The 16861-nt window shown below is 39.3% G+C and overlaps 1 protein-coding gene across 3 annotated transcripts in view; it reads left to right on the top strand.

The window, feature by feature from the left end:
• CADPS (calcium dependent secretion activator) overlaps positions 1-16861 on the top strand; it is a 526173-nt gene that overhangs the window by 118180 nt on the left and 391132 nt on the right. For all 3 annotated transcript variants that reach the window (XM_070738156.1, XM_070738154.1, XM_070738155.1), the window contains exon 3: positions 10600-10932. In XM_070738156.1, the coding sequence (XP_070594257.1) occupies positions 10600-10932 (333 nt within the window). The remainder of the gene's footprint in view (positions 1-10599; positions 10933-16861) is intronic.

The following is a 16861-nucleotide window of genomic DNA, read 5'->3' as shown; positions in this document are numbered from 1 at the left end:
TTATTATGACTAAACATCCAAAATATACTCTTTAATTCTATGTGTATATGCCATATGTGTACCATACATTTTACACACAGTGTTATATCTGTTTAGGAATGAGTCAACGTAGACTGGAAACAGTTCAACTATTTATTAGAATAAGAACAAGAACAACATTAGAACTATTTATTAGAACAATGGTTACTACTGGAACAAGAGATACAACAACAACATGGCCGTGCTATTTATATCCTTGCTGCCAGGCTGAGCCAACCAATCCAATTTCTGTATTTTCCCGCCCAAGGAATAGCACAACACAACACACAGGCACACAAAAATATACATTATCTACTATATAAACTGGATGTGTATGTACACACACACACATACACATACACACAGCTCTTCTAAAATTATACACATTCTGTTAAATATGCATGTAGTAGGGCAGAAGTTCACTATTTACATACTGCCCCTGATTGGTTAATTGTTTCTGGCGGGAACTATGTTGGTATGTCAAGTTGTTGATTCCTGCCGGCTGTTTCCTATAAATAGTTAAAGACGCGCACTTTCCCCTCAGCACCATCTACACTGTGTCTTTGACAGTTAAGTGCGGACAGCGTCTATTTGACAGAACTCAATAAACAAGAGTTTTTCTCTACATTATTGCCTCTCCTGATTCATTTTACATTCAACCTTATTTACTGCAACAGGAAAAACATACCCTGAGCCCAGAAGGGAAAAAAAGAAAAAAGAAATAAAAATTTTGCTACTGGTACTGCGTACCTGACCGTACCCATAGGAGCCCATCACTGCCCATAGTGCAATATGCACGTACCCATACACATGTGCGCACAAAACTCTTGCTCTCCATCCCCCTACCCTCTCCCTTACCCCCTGTGCATGCTTACGTGATTCCCCCCACCCCCCATTTTGGGCCTAGCAGGTCTCCCTTCAGCCTCCTGGGACCAAAAACATCCCCCTGTACTTTTCCCGCACACCCATACATGTGTGTGACACCATCCCATGCACATGTGTGCATCCACCATGCATGCTTGCACATCTCCTGCATGCATCCTGCCTCCCTGCATCTCAAAAATCAGCAGGCCAGTGGGAGGCACAAGTTGCATGCATGGTGCAGCTGAGCTAGGCGATGGCTCCTGTGCCTCGAAACATAGAAACATAGAAACATAGAAGACTGACGGCAGAAAAAGACCTCATGATCCATCTAGTCTGCCCTTGTACTATTTTTTGTATTTTATCTTAGGATGGATATATGTTTATCCCAGGCATGTTTAAATTCAGTTACTGTGGATTTACCAATCACGTCTGCTGGAAGTTTGTTCCAAGCATCTACTACTCTTTCAGTAAAATAATATTTTCTCATGTTGCTTTTGATCTTTCCCCCAAATAACTTCAGATTGTGTCCCTTTGTTCACTTTCCTATTAAAAAACACTTCCCTCCTGAACCTTATTTAACCCTTTGAAATATTTAAATGTTTTGATCATGTCCCCCTTTTTCCTTCTGTCCATCCAGAGATGGCTCTGCATGCCACTTATTGCCCATAGGTTCGTCATCTTGGGGTAGACCATGCAAACCTTAGTAGAGCTTAGTAGAGCTCCTGCTTTAAGAACCGGGGTGGCGCAGTAGTTAGAGTGCAGCACTGCAGGCTCCTTCAGCTAACTGCTAGCTTTAGATCAGCAGTTCAAATCTCACCTCCGGCTCAAGGTTGACTCACCCTTCAATCCTTCCAAGGTGGGTAAAATCAGGACCCAGACTGTTGGGGGCAATATATGCTGATTCTGTAAACTGCTTAGAGAGGGCTGTAAAAGCACTATGAAGCAGTATGTAAGTTTAAACGTTATTGCTATTGCTGTGCATATTAATGATCTCAAGTAAAAAGATCAAGATCAAGATGCAAATGCCATAAAAAGCATTTCCTGCAGTTGATGAAGCAATATGATCTGATACTTTATTTCTTTCCCACCAATAACCAGATTGATTCAGATTCAATATACATAAAATACTGGAAGCTTGGACAGTTAATTAAGGTTTTTTTATACACCCAGTGGGAGATTTTTATTTTACAGAAAGAAAGCTTACAAATAAAAAAACCCCAAAGGAATTGAACATTGTAAATGCTTTTAACTAGTTTAGAAATTAATCTTAATACAAAGATTTTAACAAGAGTCACTTGTTGAGATGGGCAACTATACAAAGTGAACAAATAAACAAACAAACCAATAATAAATTTAAAAGCCCAACTTCATTATATTCTTGTGCTTTTTTTCAATTTTTTTATCAAACATTTAAAAAGACAAATGGAAATTTATACAATTTCCTTCTTCACAACACGTTTGCATCATTGTTAATTTGAATTTTACAGTTTTTTCTTCTTCCATTTTTCATTTCTATTTATATGCATATATTACACAATTCTATTTATCTACATCATATACATCATATAGTAGGGTACTCTATTTCTACCATTATTTCTATTTCCCTTCTGTTTGTTTATTTTTAATATATTCGAAACAACTTCTTTATCCTCTGTTGCATTATTATCTTAGCCTGTCTTTTCTCTAATCACTCGTAAACAGAATATATAATATTCTGTTTCCTCTTTTTGTTGTATTTCCTTCATAAGTTTGTCCATTTCAATGCATTCTAAAAATTTTCTAATCAAATTTTCTTCAACTTCATTATATTTTTATATCTTACCCTTTTATATATCAGATGTAGTTCTAGCTAACGTCTACATTTCAATTAACTTACTGTGTCTCTCTTATCACTTTTCGTCCTTATTATGCTGGTTTTCCTACTTCACTTTAAGGTTCTGTTTTCTATTTCTTCTCTATCAAAGTTTTTTTTCCCCTTCCCTTCTTGATTCTTCTCTTCTTTCAAATCTTAGCATCACCTGAAAGAAACAGCTTTCCCGCTGACAGGTTTGATGGGAGGAAATAAATGCCAGTCTTTCCCCAGTATTCTCAGTTGTTGCCTCTTTTAGCATTTTTCATTTTTCATCAAGATTGTCTCTCTTCCAGTTTGCTTCTTTATTTGACTTCTGGGCTTCAGCTCTGTTTATTCATCTTAATCTTCATCAGGTTTGAGATCCCAGGTAGCCAACTTATCTTCCCTCCTGATAAAAGGAACATGTTCGCCTGCCACTTATTCTGGAATACTTTCATTGGAACAACTCCAAAGAAGGAATTGAAAGATACGGAGAAACAGCATCTAAAGATGCCCCTTAGCCAGTTTATATTGGCTCAGAAGCTCATCTTACCAACTAGCCAACTATTGGAAGGCAATAAAAAGATTAATGTGGAACTAGGGAAATATGTATCTTCCATTAATTAGTCATTAAATTATTTTGTGCCATTTCCTCATTTCAGAGGTCAGATATTTCAATTAGGATATGCTATTTTCCATTTATATATCTTTGTTAAAAGAATAAATATTTTGGCATTTAATTAGGCTGTAAAGTCATCTTCCGCATGCTAATTAATTTGTGTCAGTGATCATCATAGCATTCCACACTGTTTACAAGTTGTCAAATGGCTCGTCTTATATAGGATGGGTTCATATCACTTCAAAGTTTTCAACACACAAATGCAATAAGGTTTACACCTTCAGTGTGAAATGACCTCTGTCCTATATTCGGCAGGGATGTGCAGGAAGTTGAATTTCTTTGTAGATGTCAAACCCAAGTTTACAGAAGTGATAGCTATGCCTTTTATTGACATAAGAAGTCAGACAGATTTAGAAGTTAATCTATATAATCTAGCACTAATCAATCCTTTAGTAAGCAAGGATTGCCCTCTGCATATTTGAACAGTTGCAAAATGGATGGAATTATATCATAGATCTGTTTGGAGATCTGTTATATTAGCTGTGATGTGTTAAAAAGATTCATTTTGCTTCCTGCCTCAAAAAGGCAAGAAACGTTGCTGGTTTTCAGATATTCTGAGGACAAGGACAAAATGCAGAGACCATATATGACCTTAGGATCACAGGTTGTCAACGGTGGATCAATTCCATTATTGTCCACAAGCTTTATCATGGACCTCAAGCCATTTAGATTTGGTGGCCTAACAGCCCACTACTAAATTTTAATAGCTTCATCATCTGTTGTTTTCCTCTATGGCTTTTAATGCAGTTGGTGGGTGCAGTCTTTGATAATGTTGTTCTCCCTAAATCCTGATTGTCATCAAGTACTAGAGTAAATAAAACAGGGAGGCCAGTATAGAAATTGACTTCTGTAACTAAATACAAAATAGAAACTGACTAAAATGACTAAATACAATTATATGTGAGGATTAAAAAAGGAACAACTAGAGGAAAATGTACAATATTATTATTATTATTATTATTATTATTATTATTATTATTATTATTATTATTTATTAGATTTGTATGCCGCCCCTCTCCTTAGACTCAGGGTGGCCCACAACAGTGATAAAAACAATACATGGTAACAAATCTAATAATTAAAATCTAAAATAACAGTTTTACATTAAAAAGTCTAAAAAGAAAAAAAAGAAAAAAAAGAAAAAAAACCCAACAGATAAAATACATACACACAGTCATATCATGCACAAAATTACATAGGCAAGGGAGGGATGTCTCAGTTCCCCCAAGCCTGATGACAGAGGTGGGTTTTAAGGAGTTTACGAAAGGCAAGGAGGGTGGGGGCAGTCCTAATTTCTGGGGGGAGTTGATTCCAGAGGGTCGGAGCCATCACAGAGAAGGCTCTTCCCCTGGGTCCCACCAGACAACATTGTTTAGTCGACGGGACCCGGAGAAGACCAACTCTGTGGGACCTAACCGGCCACTGGGATTCGTGCGGCAGAAGGCGGTCTCGCAGATATCTATCTATCCCTCTATCCATCTACCCATCTACCCATCTACCCATCTACCCATCTACCCATCTACCCATCTACACATCTACACATCTACACATCTACACATCTACACATCTACACATCCATCCATCCATCCGTCCGTCCGTCCGTCCGTCCGTCCGTCCGTCTGTCTGTCTGTTATGTTATGTTAGTGTTATGCAACATAGTCTTCGGAGAGGGGCAGCATACAAATCTAATAAATAATAATAATAATAATAATAATAATAATAATAATAATAATTATTATTATTATTATTATTATTATTATTATTATTATCTATCTGTACTTTTCTTCTGTTGAATCATCCTAGTATACTCAAATATGGGAAGGAGCATACTGCTTCCTTTTCTCTTTTTTTGCCTCTCAGCTCCTCTAGGGGCCATATCCAAGGCAGTTAAATTTTTATAGCCGACAAACTATATTATATATGTGTAACATATTTTTGCTGGTAAGCAGTTCCTTGATTAGGCCGATGTCTGGTGTTAATTTTGCTGCTCATTTCAGTTTTTCTAGGGGGCTTCGAACTTGGCAACTTTAGGATTTGTGGATTTTAACTCCCAGAATTCTCCAGGCAGCATTGCATGGCACGTGCTGGAGAATTCTGGGAATTGATGTCCATAAGTCTTAAAGTTGCCAAGTTCGAAGCCTCCTAGAAAAACAGAAATGAGCAGCAGAATTAACACCAGACAATCAATCCAGCAGCAAACAACGGTCTAATCAAGGAACTGTTTATCTAACTATTTTTATCTTCTATAATTGTAAGTGTCCCATTTTAATGGAAATTCTTGCAGATATTCTGCTTCTGATCCAGTGTCTCCCCAAAATCTTTTAAAGTGGAAATTATTTCAAAAACTGAACTGTGATCTTCCACCTGCAAAGCAGCTGCACACAGTTGGAATTTCATCTTCTCATTAGCGAGACCGATTTTTCTCCCTTTAATGGGGAAAAACTGTGAGAACCCACATGGGATTTTGTTGCATGCTAAGATTTGTGCCCGCCACTGCCTGTATGTCCTCTATGCAACTGTTTACCTGAATCAGCTGATGTGCTCAGCATAGCTGACTTAATAATAATAATAATAATAATAATAATAATAATAATTTATTAAAGCTGTATGCCGCCCCTCTCCGAAGACTCAGGGCGGCTCACAACAATAATAAAAACAATGTTACAGTGGAACAAATCTAATATTAAAAGAGAAAAAGACATATAAAACCCTATCATTTAAAACCAAACAACACATACATACCAAACATAAAATATAAAAGCCTGGGGAAGGTGTCTCAGTTCCCCCGTGCCTGGCGACATAGGTGGGTCTTGAGTAATTTACGAAAGACAAGGAGGGTGGGGGCAATTCTAATCTCCGGGGGGAGTTGATTCCAGAGGGCCGGGGCCGCCACAGAGAAGGCTCTTCCCCTGGGGCCCGCCAAACAACATTGTTTAGTCGACGGGACCCGGAGAAGGCCAACTCTGTGGGACCTAATCGGTCGCTGGGATTCGTGCGGTAGCAGGTGGTTCCGGAGGTACTCTGGTCCAATGCCATGTAGGGCTTTAAAGGTCATAACCAACACTTTGAATTGTGACCGGAAACTGATCGGCAGCCAGTGCAGGCCATAGAGTGTTGTAGAAACGTGGGCGAATCTGGGAAGCCCCACGATGGCTCTTGCGGCCGCAATCTGCACGATCTGAAGTTTCCAAACACTTTTCAAAGGTAGCCCCATGTAGAGAGCGTTGCAATAGTCGAACCTCGAGGTGATGAGGGCATGAGCGACTGTGAGCAATGACTCCCTGTCCAGGTAGGGCCGCAACTGGTGCTCCAGGCGAACCTGGACTTATTTCTTGTCTGCTGCAAACATAGTGTTGAATGCTACTGTTTCCCAGGATGCAGTTACCTCTCAAAATAATAATGTGCATGAAGGATAGCTGAAAGCCACTGGAAGCAAATGTCTCCATCACGTCCTTTCAAAAACTTTTATTTCGGTGGTTAGAAATCATTCAGGAAGAGTCCATTGTCCAGACAATAGATGGCTAAGATGAAACTTTTACCCCATATGATTGTGCAGTGACAAACTACTTTTTTTCTGTCCTCTTGCAATTTGTTATTTGTCTGTGAATAGAAATCTCTCCTACCAGTGGAAGGCACATTCAAGAAAAGTGATTAGCTTGTAAGATTTGAGATTCTCAGCGGAGTGCAAAAATCTGTTACTTTTTAAGGACATCCTTTTAAAAATGTTTTATTGAAGTTTATTGTATGATAAATACCCCAAAAGTTAAGAATGTTAAAAAGAGTTTTTTTTTAAAAAATGAGATAAAAAAGAAACTAAAAAAGTATTAACATCTGGGTTTTTCAATGCAGTAGCATACAAAGAGAATTATACGCTCAACCTTTTACTTTACATTTCTAAACATTTCAAACCATTTCTATAACAACAAAATCATTCTAAACATCAAGACCTAAAGTTAGAGTTTCATTTTTTTTAGTTTCAAGTACAAAATCCAGAAGTGGTTTCCAAAGAGAAACAAAATTAGATACATCCTTCCCTTTAACTAAACATTTGGCATCTTTAACATCCATTCTTGAATTTTGAGAATTAGTGTATCTTAAGGATACAAGCAACAAGTTACAGTCATACAGTCATAAGCAGAGGAAATGGGTTATATGAATGATAAGAAAAAAAACTAGTAGTAATAGTAGTGCAGACTTAGTAAATAGTTTGACAGTGTTGAGGGAATTATTTGTTTAGCAGAGTGATGGCATTCGGGGAAAAACTGTCCTTGTGTCTAGTTGCCTTGATGTGCAGTGCTCTGTAGTGACGTTTTGAGGGCAGGAGTTGAAACAGTTTGTGTCCAGGATGCGAGGGGTCAGTAAATATTTTCACAGCCCTCTTTTTGACTCGTGCAGTATACAGGTCCTTAATGGAAGGCAAGTTGGTAGCAACTGTTTTTCTGCAGTTCTAATTATCCTCTGAAGTCTGTGACAGTTTTGTTCGGTTGCAGAACCAAACCAGACAATTATAGAGGTGCAGATGACAGACTCAATGAAGTCATGTGCTTATATAATGGATTATTAATCTCTCCATAGCACCTGAGGACAGGACAAGAAGCAGTTGGGAGGAAACTCATCAGTGGGAGGTCCAACCTGAAAATAAGGAGGAATTTCATGAATGTGGAAGGATTAAATAATGGGGGGGAAATGCTCACTGGAGATTTTAAAGAAAAAAAATAGACAACCATTTGTCCAGGATGAAATAAGGATTCCTGTCTTGGGTGACCAGGGCTGTCAAACTTCTGGCCCATGTGCTGGATACATCACATGCTGGCCATGTACACACCTGGTTTAGTGAAAGAGGGAAAAGTCCCGATATGTTATGTGATGAAGCTGTGATGATGTGAGTTTGACACCCCTGTATTAAGGGACATCCAAAATCCATTCCAGCCCTATGATTCAATGATTCTATGAAGAGATTGAAGGTTTCCATTAACTTCACTTCATTCAAGGTAGACTCAGCCTTCCATCCTTCCAAGGTGGGTAAAATGAAGACCCGGATTGTGGGGACAATATGCTGGCTTCTTTTAAAAAGTGCTATTGCTAACATGCTGTTATGCCCTTTGTTAAAAGAGCACTATAAATAAATGTTTATTATTATTGTTGTTGTTGTTCTTTGATAGAAAAGGGCAATGCTATATTTTATTTCCTCTATGGACAATGTACATCTTCCAGGTAAACATGTGTCTTTCGTATTTTACATTGGCCTGGGTTTTTTTCACACTGTTGTTGCAAACAGGTCATTGAGGACAAGTGGCTCCTAGGGAGGTGATTTCTTCCTGTTCCCAAAGTAGCTCTTATGGTATCAAGTGCCTTTTCATCCCCCAAATCTGACCTCTGCTTCTTACTGTGCCATGCTTGCGAGTGGTGATAAAAGGAGATCCTGAAGATAGCAGGAAGCACAGATTGCCTTTCCCACACCAGATGCAGCCAAGTAACAAGGATCTGAACTGTGTTTGCTTCTGAAATAGCACTCTGTCATTCATTGCAATTTTATTTTAATTAAACATTGCCACAATGCCCCTCATGGGAAAATTTATTCTGCTGTATGTGGGTAGTCCCAACTTGTTTCGCAATACCATGAGGTTAATTGTTTAGGTAATGTATCTTTCTTACAACATACTGTATTTTTTTCTGCCTAGCCGCAAATATTTATATTTTCAATATTTACCAAAATAAACATAGTGCAGTTATCCAAACTTTTAACAGGCACCTATCAGAGAGCCCGGCAGAACAAATAACAATAATAATTTATTAGATTTGTATGCCGCCCCTCTCTGAGGACTTGGGGCAGCTCACGACAATAATAAAATACAATAAACAGTGGTACAAATCTAATATTAATAAAAACTAGAATTAAAACCCCTTAATATTAAAAAACAATCATTACTACACAATCATACCATTCTCAAGTGCTATAGTCAGCAGAGGAGGGGGGATCAGTAAATGGTTGGCCATTATCTTCCTTTAGGATATGTTCTGCATATTCAATTTTGTAGTGTTTAGCTTTCCTGATACCCTTAATTCTAAGCACTAATCATGTCTGAACCTGCCTTAAATTAGCTTTTTCAAAAATCAGCCACTGTCAGCCAGGGGTGCCCATTTGTCCCATAAAACTAAGACTGAGCACTGGGAGAAACAGCACATGATTTCATTACCACGGAATATGACATTCTTGGAAAGCAAACTCAAAATGTTATCAATTTGCATCCAATGCATAGAAATGGGTATTTGCGCCCAGAGCTCATTTCTATTGCAAAATAGATTGAATCTCTGCATAAAATGTGGAGAATGGTCTAAAAACAAAATAATGAAGCCTCTGAAACCTTTAGAAACATGTTTCTTTTCTTCAAATGTTCAGAAATTGACAGTATTCTCAGACCTTGCTCTCCCATTCTGTTTGAACCTACATACAGGGGGATATTCTCTGCTATTGGACTGTGGTTTGACAAAGGATCATAGATAACTCACAGTACAGAGGTTTATCATATTAAAGATTCTACAGCTCTAATAAGACTATCATATAAAATATCCCTCTCCCCGCTCCACCCCAAAATTCACAATGTACAATGGATGCTCCATTATTCCACAAGCAACATCACAAACAAATGTCCAGATTGTAATGTCCCATACATAGTTGGTGACAACAGAACAGGACAGGACAGATCAGAATGGAATGGAATGGAATAGAATAGAATAACAGAGTTGGAATGGAAAGTATTCTAGTCCAACCCCCTGCTTAGGCAGGAAACACTATACAATTTCAGAAAATTAGTTATCTAATCTCTTCTTGATTAATTTTTTTATTTTATTTTATAATACAATAGTTTCATTTTCAATTTAAACAGTGTCTTTTCAGAGTGCTTATACATACATACTTTAATATTATACTTTCAAATTTAACTATATTATATTCATTTAATAATATTTTTAACTTACTTAACAGCTTCCATTTCAATATTAATCAACCAAATCAACCAAAAATGAATGGTTTTTCTGTTTACTTTCTCATTTATCATATTTCCCCCAGGTTTACAGTCAGAACTATCCTTCCTTTTTCCCTCTTTCCTCTCCTCTCCCTTCTAACTTCCCTCCACTTCTCCCCTCTTTCTCCTGTCTCTCCTACGCTATTTCCAGGATTGAGTTTATGTTTTTTCTTACCTTGCAGGTGTTTCTGAAAAGTGATCGTGTCGCCAGAATGGTTCAGAGTGGTGGCTTCTCGGCAAATGACTCCCGAGAAGTCTTCAAGAAACATATCGAAAAGAGGGTCCGTAGCCTGCCTGAGATTGATGGTCTCAGTAAGGAGACTGTCTTGAGTTCCTGGATGGCAAAATTTGATGCAATATATCGAGGGGAAGAAGATCCACGCAAAGCTCAGGCCAGAATGACAGCAAGTGCTGCTTCAGAGCTGATTCTCAGCAAGGAGCAGCTGTATGAAATGTTCCAGAATATCTTGGGAATCAAGAAATTTGAGCATCAGCTTCTGTACAATGCATGTCAGGTAAGTTCTCCTTGTGGTTGCAGGAAACCATCTACTGCCAAATTGTAGACACAATAGACCAGTGAAGGCGAACCTTTGGCACAGGTGCCACAAGTGCACGTGGAGTCATATCTGCTGGCACGCAGGCTGTTGCCCTAGCTCAGGTCCAACGTGCATGTGTGTGCTGGCCAGCTGATTTTTGGATCAGACAGAGGCTCTTGGAAGGCGTTTTTGGCTTCCGGAGAGCCTCCGGGGGGGATAGGTGAGGGCGTTTTTACCATCCCCCAGCTCCAGGGAAGCCTTTGGAGCCTGGGGAGGGTGAAACACGAGCCTACTGGGCCCACCAGAAGTTGGGAAACAGACCATTTCCAGCCTCCAGAAGGCCTTGAGTGGGGAGCTGTTTTCACCCTCCCCAGGCATTGAATTATAGGTATGAGCACTCATGCATGCGCAATAGCACACATGCACAATCTTTCAGCATCCTAGGACAAAAAGGTTCGCCATCACTGCAATAGACTATCTGTTCTTGATTTGGCATTAGTCTGAATCATATGGTAAGAAGGAGATGAACAAGCTTTGCCTCTTGCTATTCCCTCTGTTTCAGGTCTTTCTATTATGAAGAACACAGGAAGGTGTTTGACTGGAAGGGTGTGGTGGCAAGTTGTTTTGGTTAAGGCATGAGTGATTCTACCAGATTCTACCAGATTCTACCAGAACGAGATGAAATAGGGTGTTTGTGTTCTGATTTGGATCTTATTGTATGAGATGTTTGAACGATGTCTAGAGTATTGTCCATCTTATTGACAAGATTTTCCAATATTCATGGAAGAATAATCCTTGAAGTTTGACTTTTGGAGTTAGCTTGGTCACATAAAGCCAGGCATAATGCCATAGGCAGATTGAAGACTCTGTAACATGTTTGGGTTGAAAACATGGACCATTTTCCTCTTTCCTTTTAACAAACAAAATAGAAATGATGGTACTGTTCCATATATATTTTATAATTATCAATATGGAGAAAGAATGCTCCTGAAGAATACAACTTGCATCTGTTGATTGTCCAATTTTCTACGGCATGTATGCATGGGTATTTTAAGTATGCAGAATGTTGTCCCAAAGGCGTTTTTTCAAGAGGCAACTGGACTTTCTGGTTTTTTTTCTTTGAAGATGTTTCACTTCTTATCCAAGAAGTTTGTTCAGACCTGAAGAAGCTTCTTCAATGAGAAGTGAAACATCTTCAAAGAAAAAACAAAAAGTCCAGTTGTTTCTTGAAAAAAAAAAGCATCGTTGGGACAACCATGGCCTGGATGACTGAGAATCTCCATAGACATTTATCTTATTGATTCTGGGAACTGGATTATGACATCCTCACTATAGTAGACTAGGATGTTGGAATAAAATATTACAAGCGAATGTTTTTTCTTCTTCCTTACTCAACAACAATTTTTGAACATGTTGAGAAATTGATGTCACAAGTGTTGGGTTGGCCCATGAGTTTTTAAAATGTTTTCAACAAGAATGGAAACATTGGAATTAAGACTTGAAAAGTGGTGGAATCTTAGAATAACTGGTAGCTAGTCTTCTGCCATCTGAAGAAATTTTGAACCATGAGACCAAGACCAAAGACCAGGGGTTTTACAAAATTGTGTGCTACACAAAAGCTAGGGAGTTGTCACAGCTTATATTTAAAAAGTGTCTATTAGATGCTTGGTTCAAATCTCAATTAGATGCCTTTGAACATTTAATGGCACTGGTAGTAGCATAGCAGAAACCTGAAAGCTTCTCTGTGTGTCACAGAGACAAGAAAGTTGCCAATAGTTTTGGAGACATGGGAGGAGATTGGAAGGAAGACATGGAAACTATGAAAGTGTTTTACAAATGCTTGGCAATGCTTACAAGGGCTTTAGGACCTTCATTGAGGGTAAAAAAAAGGGACATAGTGCATGCTCAGGTAAGGTTGCATCTGGATACCTGCAATAGAAGGAGAAAGTTTTTTTATGTCAACTCTAAGAAGTTTTCAAAAAATATTGAGAGAATATTAAAGACAAAACAAAAGGAGAAAGTTAAGCAATTCTGATGATTCAGAAGGACAATCACTTAAGTTTGATTAATTCAAAGTTATAAACCAAGTTCTGAACCTGTTAATAATCACTTTCTAGTTTATAAATGAGGATAACATATGGTTAATTAAAGAAGTTGGAGATTGTTAGTAGAGGGCTGTGATCTGTATCTGGTCATACGGCATTTTGGAGCTGGGAGATATATAATTGTACTGTGCCCTTTTATGCACACTGCAAGAAGGATTGCTGATGATTAAAAGCTAAACTTCTCATTTGAGTGCAATCAAATATATTTCTAGGATTTCTTCCCAGGGTTCTTCCCACTCTTTTGGCTTCTTAAGTAGACTGAACAAGTTAATTTGTTTTGTTTTTCCTTTCCTGAAATATATGTTAGCCTTATTTAATTCATTTTGTTTTTGAATATATATATATATATATATATATATATATATATATATATATATATATATATATATATATATATATATAGTAAAAAAAACTCTTGCTGGAAGGAGGGTTTTCCAGATGTACAAATATTGAGAATGAATGAAGGTATGAATGAATGAATAATGTGTGAATGAATATTCTGGAGATGATGCATTTAATTCTTGAACCTTTGTAGCCGAGTTTGAAATCAACTGGCTCATCCTAAACTAGAAGGGTTGCCATAGTTACAGATTAATAATACTGATGTGTTGATTTTGTATATCTCAGCTTTTTCCTGAATTTCTGCAGCTATTCGAGGTTGCTGAGATCTTGCTCAACTAATCTAGTTTTAGGAGAATGGTCATAGTATCTGCGAACTTCATCAAGCAGGCTTTCAAAATAGTGACTTATTGCTGCTGCCTGTGACTTTTATTTTATATACATTCTAATGGGAAGATGCTGAGAGTTGAGAGACAAGAGAGTAATAGATTAAAACTAATGAAAACAATTTTATAAGCATCACAGAAACACATTGGTGAACATAAGGACTATTCTGGAAATTGTTAGTTGGATAAAGCATCACCAGTAATGCAATCACATCTGGCAACATTCACAGATTCCTTACACACTTACACTAGATCAGACAATAAGGCCTGATTGAGTAGCAATAAGAGATTTGTTTGTTTGTTTGTTTTAATTTGTCAAGTACGTATTGGTAGTATACAAAGATATAACAATGTTTATACATATGATACTAGTAAAAGAGAAACATTAGGACAGGGGACAGTAGGCATGCTGGTGCACTTATGCAGTGTTTCCCAACCTTTTTTGAGGCGCGGCACATTATTCATATTTTCAAAATTCTGGGGAACACTGAAGGGGTGGGGCGGGGAGGCGGGGGGGTGGTTAAAGAAAAGTTTGGACAAAAAAAATATCTTCCTCCATTTCACTCTATTTCTCCCTCCCTCTTTCTCTCTCTTCCTTCCTTCCCTTCTTTCTCCCTCTCCATCCCTTTCTTTCTTTCTCTCCTTTTTGCTCTCTTTCTCTTTCCCTCCTTCCCTCCCTCTATGTCTTTCCCTCTCCCTCCTTCCCCCCTCTCTTTCTCTCTCTCTCTTGCTTTCTTTCCCTCTCTTTCTCTTGCTTTCTTTCTCTCTCATTCTCTCTCCCCTCCATTTTCTCTCTCTCTCTTTCTCTCTCGTTCACTACGCCGGCAACAGAGAGAAAAAGAAAGAGAGAGAGAGAGCCGGAGCCCCTCGCCTTCCCAGACCTCCCCAGCGCCCGGCCACGCGCCACCTCCCGTTAGCCCGGCCGACTTTTCCCTGCTGCCGTTTTCTCTTCATGGCGCAAAGCCACACAGTCCCAGACTCCCGGATCGCTCGCTTCTCCAGCCAGGAAGCTGGCTGCCCAGAAAAGCATCGCGCTTTTTCAATGCGCGGCGCTTTCCTGGGCAGATGGCTTTGCTGACCGGAGAGGCGAGCGATCCGGGAGTCCGGGACTGTGTGGCTTTGCGCCATGAAGAGAAAATGGCAGCAGGGAAAAGTCGGCCGTTTTCTCTTCATGGCGCAAAGCCACACAGTCCCGGACTCCCGGATTGCTCACCCCAAGGCAGGAGGCGGCGGAGGAGGAGAGGGGGCAGATCGCGCCCCAAGGCAGAAGGCGGCGGCAGAGGAGAGGGGGCAGATCGCGCCCCAAGGCAGAAGGCGGCGGCGGAGGAGAGGGGGCAGATCGTGCCCCAAGAAAGGAGGCGACGGCGGCGGAGGAGAGTGTGTGGATCGGGCGGGCAATGGGGCAGGGCGGAGAAGCCAGGGGCGTGTTTGGCCGGAGGCACCGTGGGGAGGCAGGGGCGGCCGCGGCTCCCTTTACTCCTACTGCCGCACCTCCCCGCCCCTGCCTCCTTTTTCCCGCCTTCCTTCTTTGGGGCCCAGCAGGAGAATGCTGGATACGGCAGTCCGGCACCGGCATCGCCCCGCCCAGCTGGAGCTTCTCTAGGTCCTAGCTTCGCGGCACACCTGACAGTGTCTCGCAGCACACTAGTGTGCTGCGGCACACTGGTTGGGAAACGCTGCACTTATGAACGCCCCTTACTGACCTCTTAGGAATCTGATAAATGAAGATATTAGAAACATATGCTAGGTTGTATCATGAAATCTACCTTTTGTCAATCAGATCAGAGTTTATTTTGCAGCAGGGCTGTCAAACTCCCAGCCTGCAGGCCCCGCCACACACTGGCCATGCCCAAGCCCAGTTTAGAGTAGTGGGAAAAGTCCCATTATATCACATGATGCCACCATGACAATGTGAGTTTGACACCCCTGCTTTCTATTTTGTGCATTATTATTATTATTATTATTATTATTATTATTATTATTATTATTATTTATTAGATTTGTATGCCGCCCCTTTCCGTAGACTCGGGGTGGCTCACAACACAATAGAAACAGTTTATAACAAATCTAATAATTTACAATTTAAAATATTTAACCCTGCTGTTCTGTTCGGGTCGTATGTGACCCGAAGCCAAGTTTGAGTCCCTGTAAAAAAAATTTCCTGCATATCTGAAACTTGAAATTTCATGACTGTTCATCATTTCAGGAGTTCTCTCTATGAGAATTTTTTTTGGGGGGTGTGGGGCTTAGTTTTTGCTGGGCAAAAAAAGTTACAAATCTTCTGTTCCCGGGTCACCCTGACCCGGACCGAAAACTCTTCATTTGCAGTGCTTATGTTTGGTCTTTTTGAAAGCTTTTTTCACTTGGAAAGTAGTCTGAACATTTCTGCACACATTGGAATGAAAATTGAACTGAAAAAATTAATCCTTGTTGGTTTATTTTGCACATAAATGTGCCTCCCCCCCATTTTTGTGAAATGTTTTTCAATTTATGGATAGTTTTGCTTGCAAATGCATTCTATTTTACTGAAGTTGGTGTGGATTGGTAGCTTGAACATTTCTGAATATAAGAAAAATATAAAGGAACTGAAAAAAATGATTCTTACTGGTTTTTTAACATCAGAAATAAGTGCCCCCCCCCCCCTCGGCTGCTTGCAACCATTTTCACTTTTTATTTTTTTATGCTCCAAATCCAAAATATTCTTTAAAATCTTAGGCATTCATTTACTCAATTTAACAATGCTGATCATCAAAAAAATGTTTGTGGGGGTGGGGGAAAAAATTTTTTCTGGGCAAAAAAAAAGTCACGTTTAGTCTGTTCGGGTCATATAGACCCGGACCAAAATGATTTTTTTTAGGTACTTGAATTTGGTCTTTTAGAAAACTTTTTCAACTGGAAAACTAGTTTGAACATTTATGAACATAATGATATGAAAATTCAACTGGAAAAATTGAGACTTATATTTCTATTTTGATCAAAAAGCCCCTCCCCCCATCCTTTCTGAATTTCGTGTCAATTTATATTTTTTAAGGCTACAAATCCCTAAGGAATTTTCCCCCAAAAGGTTTGATATACTAA

The sequence above is a fragment of the Erythrolamprus reginae genome, chromosome 2 (genome assembly GCF_031021105.1).
Source record: "Erythrolamprus reginae isolate rEryReg1 chromosome 2, rEryReg1.hap1, whole genome shotgun sequence".
Taxonomy (NCBI): Eukaryota; Metazoa; Chordata; class Lepidosauria; order Squamata; family Dipsadidae; genus Erythrolamprus; species Erythrolamprus reginae.
This window is presented reverse-complemented; position numbering and strand designations above follow the sequence as displayed.